Source organism: Cebidichthys violaceus, unplaced genomic scaffold, assembly GCF_023349555.1.
Source record: "Cebidichthys violaceus isolate CVI_PGR_0920_01 unplaced genomic scaffold, fCebVio1.0.p SCAF_16, whole genome shotgun sequence".
In the NCBI taxonomy this organism is placed as follows: Eukaryota; Metazoa; Chordata; class Actinopteri; order Perciformes; family Stichaeidae; genus Cebidichthys; species Cebidichthys violaceus.
In genome coordinates this window covers 2,728,325-2,746,709 of record NW_027176329.1, presented here as the reverse complement: position 1 = coordinate 2,746,709, position 18,385 = coordinate 2,728,325, and the positions used below count along the sequence as shown (strand labels likewise).

Sequence of the window (18,385 nt, the reverse complement as noted above, 5' to 3'; positions counted from 1 at the left end):
CCACAATGGAGGTGGCAAGTCAAATGTAGTATGACTCATCAAGACACAGAGTGAAAAATAACAGAATTTTCCTTGATTTTAAAGGTACTGTTCACAGGATTAAGAGTATTTATTAAGCGGCAAAAAACTATTTTCTATGTAATGATATAGTGGAGTAATGTCTACCCAAGCAGAGAATGAAGTCTCTCCCCCTCTGTGTGTGTTGTAAGTCATGTCCTGATTGTTGCTCATTTCTGATAAAAATGAAATGCTCTTTTTTTATTTTATCATTGTTGTAATAGCAGAGTTCTCCCTGACCTCATTTGAGAAACCTGACAAAGTCAGTTATCAAAATCCCTGGACAGGATCAAACATCTCACTGGCTGAAACACACCAATCAGAGGACCCCGTACCACTGCTCTGGTTGCTAGCCGAGGTTGCCGTGTCTGCACAGTATAAGTGGATTTGAGCTGGTTTATTGAACGTAAAGGTGCTGCAGTCTAGTTTCACGTTGGGTTTTGTCCGTCCATGTTTTCTTCGGGCTGATGATTATCTGTTAATTGACCGGAAGTGTTGCTGTGGTGACATCTGACTCAATTTATTGACCGGTGGAATTGATCAACTTACCTTCCTGTCGTTAGGTTCTGCGTTCACCCCCTCGATGTCTCCCTGTAACGATGAATACACTTTTGTTTATCAGGCATATCATGAATAAATACTTTAATTCAACAATAGAATACGAGTCGCTGAGCTGGAAAAGCTTGGGTGATTTTTACATTAGAAACTCGTTGAATTGGAATCGTTCACTCGGTACATAAGCAGCAATTTATGAACTGTTCTCAGGCCAGCAGGGGAGTAGTGGCCGTGAAGTGCGATGGTGATACTCACATCGTGTAGAGGATAAGCAGACGTGTAGTCGCCGTTGTCTAGCAGCCTGGTGATCCCTGTGAGAAGGCACATTTAATAGGATTATAATCCAGGAGGAGACGCACGCAGCAGTGTAAAACTGAAACTGAAGAGCTCAGAGTCAAAGCCAGACATGACTGATACATTTTGTCTTCGAAGTTAAAAAGGAAGACTTCTTGGTGAAGAATTACATGTAGGGGGAAATGTTTTCCAAGACAGATGAAGCTCCATCATGGAGCTGTACTGGTTTGTTATATTTACAGGAAAGCAGGAAGCAAACCTTGCAGAGTGATTTTGGTTTATTAGAACTTAGGTTTTGCATTTGCCACTTCGTTGGTTTGTGTTCACACAAAGTCTCTAAAAATTGTAAACAAATGCCATGAGCAAGATCTGCCTCAAAACACTTCTTCCTCTTTGGGTTTGTTCTCTTCTGCACCAGCAGCATGTATTGCTTACTGTCTTAATTTAGTTTATGTGGTTAATATAGCAGCGTTCGTCAAATAAGCAAAATATCTAGACTGCGAAAAAAAATATCAATGTCCTGCTGCATCTTATTAGAAGACTCAAGAGTTTTGGTGGGTTTTTTTGGCTTGTTTTGGCCTGCATCTGAGTGCAACTGCTGTGTTCACATACCGGTTGCCAAGACAAACTGAATATTAGGGTGAAACGCTTTGAAACAACTGTGAATTCATGCTAAGTGCAGCTGATTTCTCTCCTCCAGTCCTTAAACTTAAAATATGCCCCTTTTTCATTTTTCCCACATTTACTTTGCATTTTCTGCCACAGAAACAAACCTGTATTTGTTTAGATGATCTCCAAATGACTTCAACTACACGACACTCAAGAGACTGTTGACCTCAGCTAAGGCTGAACAATCTGAGCAGTTAGCCGTCACTGTCAGTCAACATTGTACTGCGTAGGCAACAGAAAAGTAGCACACAGGTAGCTAAGGTGTGACACGATGGCAGCACAAGAGGAAAGGTCCTGGACCCGCTGCGCTCGACAGGTTTCTTTCTCTCAGGATCATGAATCTGCACGTCAAACGCTACGAGTTAAGAGTCAGGAGGAACTTCTATTTTGGCCTTATGGAGGACGGCTCAGACGGTCGGCAAATCCAACCAAGAGTTTTGTAAACGTGTTGGTCAAAGAAGACAACGGCTCATCCTCTCCTGAGGCGGTAATTACACGTTACTCCAATGAACGCAGCACCTACATTAATTGCATATTGATTTATCTCTTGTGTTAGAGTTACAGGCAGAGGTCTTACCTATGGAGTACGTGGCTCTGTCGTATCTAGTCCTCTTCAGTACCTCGTAGACCTGACGATACAAAAAAGCATTCATAATAGCACAGGTGAAATTGTTGAGAGGGAGAATGCAAACCGCCGAGTTTTGTTATGTTCGTTCTCAGAGAGGCTGGGAGTTTTATTGATGGGAGCCGAGGCTCAGCTGGGAGCCAACGACTGCTCTGATTGAGGAGCTCCATCCAGTAATGAGAAGCCAATCACATTACCCAGTCATTAGTCAAGCTCTGCGAGGTGCTGTGTAGGTGTACGCGTGTATGTTAATGCAGCAGCACATGTACGACGCAGATTCACAGAATGAATTTGTTTTTCATGAGAGTCACATAGAAGCAAGGGGTCTTATTGGAGAGGAGTGCATATCGGGGATGACAGGGTCTACGTAGACAAGCTAATTTGTCTATATTAAAGGAGGGGAATCTACAACCATAAATGCAACATGTCAAACACATGCTGTCACTGTGCTGAATTTAACACTGTTTGTACAGGAGCCCCCTCCAACCCGTTCTCACACCTAAGTCGTCAAACACGGCAGCTTGGTCTGTGGCAATACGCTTCTGAGTCAACTAGTACGGGTCAAACAGACATAGGACTTTCACCCAGGAGACCGTAGCATACTTAGCATACGTTGTGTACTGAGCTATGTAACACACATACTTATTTTAACCCCAACCACGATCTTTTCCTCAACCTAACCCAGTAGTGTTGTTGCCTAAACTTAACCCAGTAGTGTTGTTGCCTAAACTTAACCCAGTAGTTTTGTTGCCTAAACCTAACCCAGTAGTGTTGTTGCCTAAACTTAACCCAGTAGTTTTGTTGCCTAAACCTAACCCAGTAGTGTTGTTGCCTAAACTTAACCCAGTAGTGTTGTTGCCTAAACTTAACCCAGTAGTGTTGTTGCCTAAACTTAACCCAGAAGTGTTGTTGCCTAAACTTAACCCAGTAGTTTTGTTGCCTAAACTTAACCCAGAAGTGTTGTTGCCGAAACCTAACCCAGTAGTTTTGTTGCCTAAACTTAACCCAGAAGTGTTGTTGCCTAAACTTAACCCAGTAGTTTTGTTGCCGAAACCTAACCCAGTAGTTTTGTTGCCTAAACTTAACCCAGAAGTGTTGTTGCCTAAACTTAACCCAGTAGTTTTGTTGCCTAAACTTAACCCAGAAGTGTTGTTGCCGAAACTTAACCCAGTAGTTTTGTTGCCTAAACTTAACCCAGAAGTGTTGTTGCCTAAACTTAACCCAGTAGTTTTGTTGCCTAAACCTAACCCAGTAGTTTTGTTGCCTAAACCTAACCCAGTAGTGTTGTTGCCTAAACTTAACCCAGTAGTTTTGTTGCCTAAACTTAAACCAGTAGTGTTGTGCAACTGACTCTAGAGGGCTACGTTGAGTCTCATAGTTTGAAGTATAGGGCCACTGACCAAGCAGCCGTATTTGACGAGTCTGGAGTGAGAACGAGTCCTCTTCTTCAACTAATACTTACTATTGAGTTCCTGGTCTTGCTGTCAAAGAACTTGTCAGTGTCAGACAGATCGAATCTGGAAACAAAGAACACAACAGATATAGTTTTAGTTGCATATAAGGTGCAAATAGCAGCATATTTGTTGAATATGCGTCTCTTTACTTTCATAGTAGTTATCAGAAAGAGAAAGTGAGGAGAGCTGAGATGAACATCATACTATAGCAGGCTAATATTATTAATATAATGCTGAAGTTGTTTTTGCTGTCCACCTCGCACACAATGAACTGAGATTAAATATGTGATGTAAAAGAAAAAAAAGACCTCCACTAATAGGACTAAAAAGACCTCCACTAATAGGACTAAAAGTATAATAACCGTGAAGTCACGTGATGTGTGTTGATGCACAAGTACAATGAAATGGAGGCCACGTCATTATGTTTCAGTGCAGTTCAAGCTGCAGGCTGCAACTTCACATCAAAAAGATAAAAATGAAAGGATGAGACGCAAGAAGGCTCTACAAATCCTTAACCAGCCAGCCCAGTCTCCTGCTAATCATGTTCATGAGCAGTTCACTTGCAGCAGCGATTTGCATCACATGACATTTACTGCCAATCGGGATAAACCGTACGTAGAGCGATGTTTGTTTGAGTTTGTTTAAAGTTGACAAAGACTCTTCCTCAACCTCAATCAATTGGAATTAGTTTCCTGAGTTACCTTCCCAAATCAGGCTTCAACTGATGGCTCCTGAAATGTGCTTCTTGTGACCCTGTGACACACATCCCCTGTGAGATCGATGATCCACGCCCTCGTCACTCCTCTCCTTATCTACTCTGTTATCGGCTCTGTGCTTAGCCGACATCATGCCGGAACATCTATGCATTTTTATAGATGCATTTTGTATTAATTAAAAAGCAATACAAGATACAGTTTTAGCCGCAGACTTGTTAGCAGGCCTGCTGGCAGTGGTGGTGAAGACAACAACTCCCATGATACCAGGCTAAAGAAATGTGTACAAAATATAGTAAGCTCTGTAAAGATAGAATATTGTAATAATATCATGTTTTTCAATTGTCTATTTAAAGTAAATAATTTTTTGAATCTGTACAAATACGTTTAATTACCCATAAAAAACATAAAATCACTTTTTAAACTTAGGTGCTAAACGACCGGCAATTCGAATACACTTCCTGTAATTTTACATGCATTTTTTAATGATTATGAATAGGAATAATTGTAAAATAATTGGAAATTATGAGCTGTTTATAAAACCGTATAATACATCGTTAAAACTACACATTTTAATCCATACAAATAATCATCATTTTAAGTGTGTTTTTATGAGGGAAAAACACAATAGATGACTATAACAAAGTAAAAGAATAACATTTAGAATTTGTGATTGTTTACTGACTTCAGAGCGGTTCAAATTAATTTAGGGACGGTGGCAAAAAAATCAATAGTCTGGATTCTTGTAGACCAGCTGCTATAACCAAACAACAATATGGATCATCAGTGATCGGCAATTGGTATTGGCGGCAGAACAAACTTGATCAGGGATCTCTAAAAGTTATATTTGCTCCCTTTTTTCTTTTGCGCTGATCCAATCCGTGACTCTGATCCGTGATACCGTGAGTTTTATGATCCGTTGCACCACTGATATTAATGCTGTCATATATCATGGTTAATTGCATGTAATATTAAGGGCAAAGCTCAAAATAAGACCAAACGTCTGTTAATCTACAGACATTTCACTGTTTAATGGGAAAAAGAAAAACTGTAAAAGAAACCGAAGATTTGCTGTAAAATCAAATATTTACAGTCTTTAAGACAGTGTTAGCGTTAGCCTTATTAACTCGGGTCCTGATTCATCTTCTAGCGTAGCTTCCTAGCGTAGCTTCTAGTCATCCACCGTTCATCCACTTATGTGTTAAAACCGCCGGTGACTCAGTACATATGGACGTAATTCTTAGAAGAAAAGCACATGGAAGTGTCTGTGCACTGAAAGCATCTCATCAAAATACTGAGTGGGCCGCTGCTGTCAGTCAGTTAGTGCTTGTGTAGCCGGTGGTGCTTGTTGGCACTGAAACGGTCCTTGTGTCCCTGCTGCCTCCAATTTAAGACTAGCCTAAATGTAGAAGCAGCATGTGGAAGAAGCCAGATTAAGTTCATTTGGTTTGAAAAGCCACTGTATAATCTATAACTCATCTTAATATCAGGGAGCAGGCCTGCACTGTTTCCAGTATTGAAGAAGACGAAGTGATGGAGAAGACGTGGAGGGAGATCTCCCGCTAGCTGTTAGTCAGAGATGTAAATATAGCTGCCCGCTGCCCACTCTCTCCTCCATACGTCCCAGCAGGCTGACGTTTATGCTAAGACCTTCTTCTTCTCTGATCGCTGCCTTTGGAAGTGTTTTTACTCGTTGGGACTGAACAGGAAGCGTCAGTGAAGTCATGATTTCTGTCCGTAGTTAATCCAGTTAGCTATCCAGTGCTATTTTTTTTTTTTTTTTTAACAAATCCTCCAACACAGTGTTGAGAAATGGATGACTTGTGATTTCGGCTGGATGTGTTTATTTTGCTCGGAGGAGAGAAGGCTGAGGCAGCAAGAAAGCGTCACGCTTCAGCCTTCCTGTCATGCTGTTGAGGGATTTTTTTGGTTCAATTTACACCTCTGTGGTTGTTATCTCTCCATGCTGTCTGAACGGTTAAAGTTGCTTTGCTTTAGCTCAGAGGTGAAACAACATGAACAAATGGAAATACACTTTATTACATTACAAAATGCTAAAGCTCTCTGCAAAAGAGTCTTACAATAACACAGAAATCACTTACATTTAACAGCTGGGGAGAATTTACCCGCATGATCTCGATATCTTACCAACCTTGAAATATCCAACTGAACTGTGAGATAATTATGGTAGTTTGGTGGGGATTTTCTCACTTGAATGTGTATAATTTTGAGCCAGCTGCGGTAGTCTGCCTCTTCCCTTAAATTCTGATGACTCTGATTACACAGTGCTTCAAGCAACATTCATTTATGACAAAGTTTACATCAATGGACAGACACTATTTCTCTACTAACCTGGATAAAATTGGACTATTTAGTCATTTATGTAGATATTTAAAATGTGTGGGTTCCTTTATTTGATATCCACATTTTAAAGCAGAACAAATTTTTTAGCCAAATGTTAACAGGCTGTAAACACAAAGTTGTTATGATCTACTGTGTTAGCAAAGAGTTGCTTATCCATCATAGATAGTGCAACATTTAGCATTCATGCCCTCTGAGGCAAATCTGTAATTTGTAATTTTGGGCTATACAAAAATAAATTGAATTGAATTGAATGTCAACCTGTGTCTCTGGGCACCAGGGAGAATCTAAGTCTAATACCGACGCACCACCCTTTAACATCTGTATGACTCACACCGAGCTTTTCAACTATCTCATCATCATTAGACGGTCAGAGCAAATTACTTTATTAAGAGGGAGAAAGTCCGCATAGGGCGAGTAGGAGGGGAGTTTGGATGGCTAAAACACAGATCTTTAACCCAAACCACAATCTTTTGTTGCCCTAACTTACCTAACTTGCGGAAGTAAACCTTAAAACTAAGTAAACCTACTGTGAACATGGAAGTTTATTTTGAAAAGACACTTCATGTAACTAGCGGAAACTGACGCGCCGTCCCTGACACGTCTAACAATGATAGAGGGCTACCTAGAGTGTCATAGGTAAACGTATCAGACAGTGGTTCGTACAGCATGTCTTACGAAAATTTCAATTTCAATTTCTGCCCGTCACACGCATAGGATTTTTTCCTGGATCACAGTCTCCATCATAAAACAGATCAGTAAACCCAAATATCACAGAATTAGCACTAGCGTAGCTTAACATAGGCTACACAAATGAATGTTTAGCGTTTACCTCAGCTAGCTATCTTTATTGTTTGTGGTACTCTACCACGAACACTAGCTGTCAATAAAACTCTTTGGCATGTAGTTTTTCTACGTATCCACTGCATGAGGCAAAGCACATTTTCTCAGAAATATTACAGTCAGTGTGATTCTTCGTCTTCACAACCGAAAGCAGAGCAGAGCTTTTACTCACAGATGCTGCTTCTCCCTGGAGAACGGGTGAGAGAGGGATTTGACGTTTTGTGGCCGGTTGGCGTCCACTTTCGGGTGGAGAGGAGCTGTGATTTTGTGTATGAACAGTCGGATCTTCTCCACCAGGTTACCGCCTTGTTTCACCTCGTAAACCTGCACAGAAGGCAGAAGACACTTCATTCACCTAGACTGCATCCTTTGCATCCTATATTTATACAGTTGGTCTTGTTTTATTTTTCAAGAGTTAAAATATTGTGTGATCTGATATTACAATACTGTTTTTAGATGTGATCAGACAGCAGAGGTAATTCGTCAGTTTTTCTAGTTGAGCCTATATCTATAAGGGTCTACTTACTCACTTTGAGAGCCCTGAAGGTTGTGGGCAAAAAGCAGGATTATCTCCTGTGTTCTTGAAAATAGCATAGTCTGTTTCGTAAGCTTTTAAAACAAGCTTAAAACTGATTTAAGAGACATTGTTTATGTGTATAGCGAACAGAAGAGGACCAAAACTTGAGCCTTGCGGGACACCTTCACTAACACAAGGGGTACTTGACTTGGAACTGCTTAAATCTACTTGAAAGATAGCCTTTAAACCTTGTAATGTGCTGTTCACCTAGTGCTAGAAAGTCAGTGTGCTATGGCATGGTCTAAATCCTGACTGCTCAGTTTGTCATTTTGTTGGTGTTTGTCTCCAGAAATGCACACTGTTCCATAGAGACTCGAGGGTAGAATTTGATATTGATTCAATCAGCTGAATCAGCTGATGTTTTGTGCCGATATCCAATACCTCTGATTTTGACAGTTACCTATCAGGTACACTGAGGTGTTCGATGGTTCTTGGATTATTTTCGAAATCTCATTCCAAGGCTTGTATGAGCACAAATTGGCCCCATTGGGGGTGTTATATGAAGGCAAATGACAGATGAACATGAAACATGAATTATCACACTCAGCAATGCAGCTCTAAGAGCCATTTCAGTCAGCCTCAGGAAAAATCCACGGTAAATATGCGCGTGACAAATGGAGAATTGACTGGTGGGAGGAGTACCTTCTTTGTCGGCATCTTGAGCTTCATGAACTCAGCCTCTCGACACAGAACGTTCCAGGGAGCGTGGATCTTCAAGAAGCCGATTCCAGGGATCTTTGTCTGAAATGCAACAAAGTTTTGGATATGGGGGCAATTCATGATTGTCTAAAAAATGTATGCACCACATCTGGCAACACATTTTTGAAGATAGCATTGCAGCCCGCAGAGCAGCAAGTTGCTCTTCTGTTAGATTCAGATCTCTACTGTCTGGTAGATTCCGGATTCCTGTCAGGGAAAACCCGCTGCATCCATTTCAACACAAACACATCTTTAATGCTGCATATGGGATCTTTCTCTCTCTGCAGCTTGTACTGTTACGCAAAACCACTCATGCACTGCCAGACTCACTTCACACCCTCCAGCTCGGCACACTGACCTGTCTGGATACAGAAATACACAAGAACCAGTTCAAACTGGCTGACTGGCTGTATACATCACAGAGGTTGACCATGTTATTTGTTCCTTCTGATGACAGTAAGCGTGGGCTGATACAGTAAAACTGTTGCTGGAATAATACAGCAAAGATTAATATACTGTTAATTGAAATATGACAAATAGGGTTTATATCATGTGCCATTGTAGGTGCATATGAGTAACTTATCTCTTTAAGGGTTAAATACATCATGAAATAGAAATAATTGCCCTGGCTAACGAGAACTCCTGTTATTGATCTGCCCGGGTGTTGCTCTCAATTTGTATTGAAGGAACAGTGTTTCTTTGAATGAAATGAATGCTGCCGTTAATTAAAGCGTGTAACTGTGGAAACGCAATGATGGAATAGGAATCGGGTTAAATAGCAACAACTATATAGTCATGGATTAAAATCATAAATGTAACATTAGCTCACTGTTGCGCACTGCAACATCAAACTAGTCTTTATTAAATGAAAATTCTGGAATTGTAATTTTGTATTTGTTTTAGTGTTATGAAGAAGAAAACGAGTGGAAGTACATACCCAACTGTCTTACATTGTTAACGATATCTGTTGAATTTGTGCAGAAAGGCTAAAACTATGACTTTTTTCTTTGATTTGTCAATAGCTGTTCTGGGTTCGTATAGAGTGCTGCAGGAATGAGCCCTAAAACCAGGAAATGAGTTGGCATTTTAGCACATCCGGTTCCCTCCTCATGGAAGTCAATGGGTTTTTTGAATGGGTTTTTGGTTCGATGCCTGAAATAAGGTGTGTGGTTAACACAAGCTTGAGAGATTTAACGTTTTGTTTCACGACATAAAATACGTCATTAGCTTATTTTCTGCAATAATCCAAAATCCAATGGAAAAATCCAATTGGCTTTTTTGTCAGGGGAACCGGAACTAGATGCTAAAGTCCACACAAACAAAACTAACACAAGCAACATGTGGGAGCACCGTGGTAGCCGAAACGTTACAGTGCATGCCTCATATTTTTTTTAAATGGCCACGGCATATTGTGATAATACACGGCAAGTTTTACTGATATAAGAAAATATTGGCGCTGGCAAAGGAGAGTTAATCATATCCATAATCGGTCAACACATAATGTATCATCTACCCACTGAGAAAGTCTGTAACTTGGCAGACTCATGCCTCCATAGTAAACTGGCTCCAAAGTTTCAAGTCATTTAGAGTAACATCATATGAAACAGAGTGTTGCTAAAAGCCTTTTTCAGAACATATTCACAATCAAGCTACGTTATGTCACAGGGCTGCTCCTGACGTTTTTTTAATGGATGATTCACTGCGTTAAGAGTGATAAGTAAGTCAATTTATCTCCATTTGTCTTTTCTACAGAAGACTGACTAAGAAATGACGAAAAGCTCTGCTTCTCCATTAATGAAAACAAATCTCTTTTGTGTTCATGGGTCCACTCGTGTAGCAAATACACAGCAGCGGCACAAGAGCTCCCAGAAATAAAGCCTACCAAATATCAGCGTTTAGATGAGATACGATATGAACAACAGGTGTCAACGGAGTGCTCTGTGTCAGCTCAAATGAGAAGTGTGTCAACACATTCAACTTAGATCAATCAGCTTTAAAAAAAAAAACATTTATATTTATTATATTATTCAAATGTAGGCATCCACTCATGAGCTTATTTAAGAGATAAACTAGACAGTCTGAATTGTGACTTTCATTGGCAGCTTTAAAGGCATAACGATATCATAGAACTCTTTCTGTTCCACTTTAATGTCAATACAATTGACAAATTCCATATGCTCAGGAATCAAGTGCAAAATTGATTCCCTCTTTTCTTTTTGTCACAGTTATACACATCATGTCTAACTAGGTTGTTAGTATATAATGCTAATAACTTTTATAAAAATACATCTTTGAATTTCTAGCTTTTCTAATGTACTTTTTTTCAGAATCAAACAGGTTTATTGCCAATAGGATTCACTCACTTGTGCATCACAGTCGCAACACACACTGTAAGGAAAATAGAAATAATAAAACTACTGAAGCACTGGAGACGTCATGAATACCAAATAAAATAAGGAATTTTTACGACAAAAACAAATGGAATGTAAATGAAAAGAGCTGCACAGTGTAGACTACGTCCCTGTGATATATCATTTTGCTGTCCTAAACACACACACATACACACACAAAGGGTCATGTAACGCACCTTCTGTTACCGACTAGTGTCACACACTGAGCCCCGTCTTCAAGCTGAGCCCATGTGTACGACATAATGAACTATTCTCACCTTCTTCCATACAGCTTAACCGTAATTTACCAAAGCGTACGGACATATTGATTCAGACCACATCACAACGACTTTGATCCTAGAAGTACCTGAAGCATGAGCTCATGACAACGGCTATTTTACAGCAGGCAGCACCTGTTCTGTGTGGCGAGATAATCAAGAAGACCCGTTCCGTTACACTGACGTTGGCAGATTGAAATTCAAAGGTAATAGAGTTGAACTAAGATAGAAAAAGGAGAAAAAGAATTGGAATGCAAATCGTTCTCTCACACATGTTCCCAAGAGGATTCCCAGACGATCCAGTCCTGTCAACTTGAGGCTCTCCACTATCAGTCACATGACCTGAATCTGCCATATGACCTGCTCGATTTCATTCCTGCTGTCGCGTAACCATTCGTTCCCTTTTTTAAACGTCAACTCTCAGCATAAATGCCTCAAAAAATACTTTCAATATACACAAATGAATGAATAATTGACTCTTTGCTACATCCCTCCCTAAACAGCGGATCATAGCGGATCATAAGGGGGGGTCTGTCGAGCTCTGGATTTCACCACGTCACCACAGTGGCGCGCATCGGGCTGTGTTAAAGAGTTCGGAGGGTGGTCTCTCTTTAGAAGCTAAAAGCTAAACGCTTAAATCTACGCAGCCAAAGAGGTTTACGTTAGAATGAAATAATAGTCTGATCTTACATTTTTATGAGTAATACTAGGAATTCCGTGACCTTCCTTGGGACATGCTCACTATGAAATTCAAGGAATGAATTTGCCACCGTTGTGATTGTGAGCTGCATAGGCGCAGTGCCAGAATGGATAGCTTGACAGACGCAGAAACAGTAGCTAAAAGGTCAATCGTCGAAATACCACATCACATTCAGCTCTCACCCCTTCGTCCTTTTCCAGCTCCAGCCCCGTCTCCAGGAGGTTTTGTTCGAACTCCTCCCGTCTCAAGCGCTTGTCATCCTCGTGGAAGTTCGGGTGTTGCTTCTGGGCGGCGATCTCCGGGTCTTCCTTCGGCTGCAGCGGGGCGCGGCTGCTTCTCATGCTGCGTCGAAGCCGGTGGATGAAGCTGTTTTCGCTGAACCTGGAGGACTGGCGCCGGATGCTGCTGGGCTTCTGGATCTGGTACGCCAGCACGTAGTCCACCCGCCGCCGGCCATCATTGAAGTACGGGCCTAGCTGTGGATACAGAGGTGAGCCCTCCTCCGCGTACAGATTTTTCATGGGCTAGAATCAAAAAGGCAAAGAGATAGAATGTCACAGATTACTACATATGTATAGAAACATCTATTACTTCTTAAACATAAGGATAATATTGAAAAAAATACTACAAGGCCAACATTCTCCAGTATTTTGCTGCATGATAATGATGTGATGGGTCAGTTTGATGGAGATGGGCCCTTTTCTGTCACATGCAATCATTCTTGGCGATCACTATGCTCGCAGTCACCTTCAAAGGAATTCACTTTGAGCGCAATCCTGCATCTTGCAAGCATACCTTCCATGATATCGTTTTCAAAACCATTTAATGTACAGAAGGAAACGCTGGGTTGAGCCAAAATCAAATACTAGTAGTAATATCTACAACTACATGTTATACTAAGTAGTATTAAGGGTATATATTATGGAATTTTTACAAAAATGCTTGAAAGACACAGTGAAGTAAAAAAATAAAAAATCCCCAGTTCTAATCCTGTGTCCCCTGGCTCAAGTGATTGGTTGAAAGTGGAGGAGACATCTGTTTGGCAACAGATAATTTCCTGTTTGTCAATCGAGCGACGTCAGGGGAGTCAAAAAAATCCCACACACAAATGCAGTGAAGTGCAGTTTGTAAATGCAGGTTTAACAGCTTGTATATCAATGTAACAACATCCAAATATGATGTTGACGAGAATTTGAAATGTGTTTAAATACATATGTATGTGTATTTCTACTACACTTATTTTAGTATTTTGTGCATAGCTTGAAATTTTAGGTGGATGATGGCGCAAAACAAAGGTCAGGGTGTCATCAACATTTTTTTTTATCACAATGCAGTCGACAGAAAGTTTTTTACATTGTATGTTTCTGAAATCAATGGATGCTTTGAATGCCGACGTTTTTGAACCAAAAATGCGTTTTTAATGAATAATATTCTTACTGTATCAGCGTCGTATCACGCTCGCAGAAACGCACAATGCCAAAGTGGTTAACGGTGTGAAATAACTGGTTAGGTGACGGCAACACAACGACTTGGTTACGGTGAGAAAAAAGATCATAAAATATCATAACAATGTAGCGTAGCATCTGCAACAACGTAACTAGCTCAAATAAATAGCAACCGTCCTTAGCTGACTTTGCTACGTAACAAGGATTGCAACGTTACGTAACAAGCGTAAACTCTTCTGGTTTCACAGGGGACATGAACAGCGGCCTCCTGAGTGTAAGTCCAGTTTGTTTGACCCTCCGGACGCTCCGTAATGCCAAATGCTCTGTTCGTCGCTCACTTTCCTACGCCACTTGAAATGTAAAGAAATGTTCAATGGCAAAAACAAAAAATCTCCACAGAGAACCAAGAATGTCGACATGAAATGTGAGGCTAAAGTGGCCAGTAGTTGTGGAAATATCTGGGTGCAAAATCAAAACACAAACAAAGATGGAGACGGACGGGCAGAGTTAGAGCACCGGGCGCGGAGGGGGAAGTAGATGGGGTAGTTGATGTTTGTGACAGGACTTCATTCTCTGCAGTATATTTACCTGATGGTTCACTGGACTAAAGCACTCACAGGCACCATACACTTTAACACTTGCAATGTAGCACCATTTACTGTCCCCAGAGACCTGTAGAGATAACATAGTGCCCTGTAGAGATAACATAGTGCCCTAAACAAACATGTAACCTGACCCGCCTGATGGTTTGTTACACACAACCAGAAGAAAAGCTTCCAGTGCTGTTCTTTGCTGTTCTTTCTCTTCTGATAGAACTGATGCAATACGATCATTGACGCTAACCTCTTCGGGAACCGCCATTTGTTGTTTAAAACGAACAGTCGCCTCTCTGTGTCGTCCCCCACACACCTAAGCCACGCCCCTAGCTACCAGTAGCTCCTCACTGGACGCTGATTGGTCCGTGCTTTGGCTTATCTGGACCATAGACTGTATATAAGAAGTGGACGTAGTCATCGCGACGTGAATGCGGAGGAGTTAAGTAGTGACGCCGGATGCGGCTCTGGTGGCGGTAGAGACATGTCAATCACAGTAGTCCCGTCCTAAAGCATACTCCACTTTATGGTCTGTTTGACTCTAAATGAACCATCATTTAATAAATGAACATCATGCTGTGTTGAAGAAGACTGTAAACTAGAGATTGAGACCATAAACTCATGTTTACAATGTTTACTGAGGGAATAAATCAAGAGAGAAGTAGAGTCATTTTAGACTAGACTTCTATACAACCAGAGGAGTCGCCCCCTGATGGACACTAGAGAGAATGCAAGTTTTAAGACACTTCTGCATCGGCTTCACTCGGTAAAACCGGAGGTTGCCGCCTGGTCTGTATACAAACGCATTACTTGAGGCCTTACAAGACAGATGTTGTGTGATACGTGACCCTGTGACATCGCCAGAATCCAGCTGCCGTTCAAAAAAACATGTGCTTTTCCAGCTGAAACATGTTGTTCGCTATTTCATGAAATATTGAATTGACTTACAGAAGTGTCTACAGGGTGATGCGCACCTTGCGCTTTTTATTTATGTCTTGCAATTCCCAACTGCATTAAATGAATATCTTGATTATCGTACCACTGTGGATTATAAAGCTCTACAATATGTTGATAGGCAGTATCCCTGCACAGACGTCACCTCATACTTTAATACACATCCTTTGCATTTTACTGGGTAATAATGTTGCACCTAGAGATTGAGAAACCATTAGCCAGGTAGTTTTCATTTTGCAGTATACCCAGGTGGCCTCATCCTGCTATGTGTGCAGTTAAAGGACGACGAGCCACACTGTTGCACTGGGTGACATTCTCCTTATTTACCATGGACACTCGCACGACAACGCCAAATGTGGAATAATCCGCCGCTGAAAATAGTGCCCCTGCAAATGAACTATTGTTTCCCGCTTGAGATAAGTTTGCGTGACGCCTGCCCCACTGACACAAGAGTCTTATACAAACGCTTGGTGATGTCACTTCCATCCTGACTCTTTCACTGATTTATGTTGATGTTCAGTTACAGGCAAATTTCATTTTTTGCATTACGGTTCAGTGTTTATTTCCAGTTAATGTTTCGTCAATCCCTCGTGTCTTTTAATGGTTTCACCAGACAGCATACATGATCCCCTCATGTGTCATGAACTAGGTCAGCTTTGTTGTTGTTGAGGACAGTCGAGTCACTCAGTTCCGTTGTAGTTCATTTCACTGTAATTTGGATTCAGTTCTATTTCACTGACATATTTTACAGGTCAATTTGAATTTATAATAACATCTGCTAAGCCTATTTTCCCGTCAATGAAAACCCACCTTTTTATTTATTTGACAGCTTATTTTAAATAAATCTGAATGTCCACAATAATTTAAATACAATATTTAAAGAACTTGACAGTTTTGTGCAACCCTAACCAGTTAACTATACGGGCCTTGTTAAAGTCTTTGTGTTTGAAAGCAGCCTCGGGACTAAAAACATCTCTGTGTTTCAGTGACAGGAGAATGGCATCTATAAAACTTGGGAGTCTGCACACCTCAGTAACACTGCACAATTAGAACAGGACACTAATGGCCAGTGATAAAAGTATAATCACAGCACAAAGAAAAGTTCAGTGCTCTGGGAACTGAGATATCTCAAGTGAATATGACCTCAGAATATTTTATTGATATAATCAAAGAACTAGCCGCCAGGCTGAAGACGTTTATGGCGATGGAAAGAGAATGATTACCGTCCTGATCAGCAAAATGTGGCCGTTCAACAGCCCGGCTTATTAAAAGTGTATGAACGATGGGGACGCGGCACTAGTTTGGCTTCAGCTTCAAAGTCTCGGCATTGCTTGCCCTCGTCCATTGATTTAATACATCGGGACACTTTTTTCTCTTTTCATTGTTAGGGGACTGGTATAATGAATGTGGGATTATGGATTTTATGTGAAGATAAAAAAAAAAAGGATTTTTTACGTGAAATATGAAAATTTGACTACATTGCAGCACAACCTAGGATGTAAAAATGTATTTTCTGACGTGATCTAGTGTAATTCTAAAACAACAACCTCTGTGTGACCGTGTCCAGTCTTATCCGTCTCATCACAGCTGAGTCCTGACACTCGATGAACTAAACTCCAGGCTATTTGTGCTTGTAACCCTGCGTGTGTGCGTGTGCCGGCTGAGGTTATCGGACAAAACCACAAAGCACACACACACACACACACACACACACACACACACACACACACACAGATCCTCAGCTACTTCCAATGACCCCCGGCAAAGTTGACACACAGTACAGAAGGCTAGCTGTTTATCGCGCTGTATGAACTCTTAACAGATAAATCTTTGTTGTTTTGATTACATTACATGAGAATTTATGATGATTGGGGGGGGGGGGGGGGGGGGGGATTACGTCACTGTGACACCAGAACTTTATTTTATAAAAATAGAGTATAATCAACTGTGGCCTTGATATAAACACATAAACCTAAAAATGAAACAAGATTAAGTTAAGGTCTAGTTTGTTTGTTTTCAGCAGTTACAAGGAAATAAATGTGAGAGAGAGATGATGAGCAGGTATTATAAACCAAAGTATAGGACAAATTAAAAAATGTGACTGGTGATGACTTTAATGGAATCATCAAAGTCGTAATAATTCATCCTGGTGGGAACACGCTTGTCTGCTCCACATTTCATGGCAATCTATCCCATAGTTGTCGAGTGATTTTGCTCTGAATTGCATATATCAATCTGTTGCTGATGCTAGTCAGTGAGGGCGTCACCACAGTGGGATGCATTGACCAGAACCATAGACCGTATGTAAGAAATGGACGTAGTCATCGCGACATCACCCATTGGTTTGTAGACTGCCGTTTTTGGCAGAACGTTTTTGGGGTTCTAGGAAGCGGCAACCCCCGCTTCTGAAAAATGAAGCCAATGCTGAAGTGCTTTAAACTTGCATTCTTTCTAATGACCAGCAGGGGGCGACTCCTCTGGTTGCAAAAAGAAGTCTTATTGTATAGAAGTCTATGAGAAAATGTACATACTTCTCACTTGATTAATTACCCCAGTAAACATCGTAGACATGAGTTTGATGCCCTGCACCAAATAGCAGACAAAGTTAGCAACGAGCTGGTGAACATAGTGGAAGATCTGGCCGCTGGAGACCAGGAGTACTACTTAGTATATGTACCGTATTTTTCGGACTATAAGGCGCACTTAAAATCCTTAAATTTTCTCAAAAATGTATAGTGCGCCTTATAATCCAGCGCGCCTTATGTATGGTCACTTGTTGTGCTTATTGATCGATTTTATGTGGTACAATGCGCTCAAAAATCTGCCGAAATGTGTAAGTACGACTTTGGTAAGCAACGAAGCCGCTCCGCTCAATGGATATTCGGAGCATTACGGTACGCTGTATCACTACCTGATCGGCCCCGTAACAGGAATGTAATGTCTAAACTAAAAGTCAAAATCGATCAAATAAGCACAACAAGTAACCATCGGTCGCAACCGTCGTCCGAGCTTTCACGAAAGCTGGAATCATCACTGAACAGCCAAGTACCGATAACGGCAACGAGACTGACTCGGAAAATGACGAGAGGGATTCGGGCATTCTTGATGCCGAAATCGCACAGCTGTTTCACTCAGACACTGAAGATGAAGAATTCGATGGATTTGTGGAAGAGGAATG

General features: G+C 41.0%; 1 protein-coding gene across 2 annotated transcripts in view; it reads right to left on the bottom strand.

The window, feature by feature from the left end:
• Positions 1–18,385, bottom strand: part of ano1a (anoctamin 1, calcium activated chloride channel a) — a 64,653-nt gene that overhangs the window by 31,312 nt on the left and 14,956 nt on the right. For both annotated transcript variants that reach the window (XM_068710736.1, XM_068710735.1), the window contains exons 3-9: positions 12,398–12,739; positions 8,791–8,889; positions 7,744–7,895; positions 3,663–3,717; positions 2,153–2,204; positions 868–923; positions 607–648 (exon numbers count right to left, since the gene is read on the bottom strand). In XM_068710736.1, the coding sequence (XP_068566837.1) occupies positions 607–648; positions 868–923; positions 2,153–2,204; positions 3,663–3,717; positions 7,744–7,895; positions 8,791–8,889; positions 12,398–12,739 (798 nt within the window). The remainder of the gene's footprint in view (positions 1–606; positions 649–867; positions 924–2,152; positions 2,205–3,662; positions 3,718–7,743; positions 7,896–8,790; positions 8,890–12,397; positions 12,740–18,385) is intronic.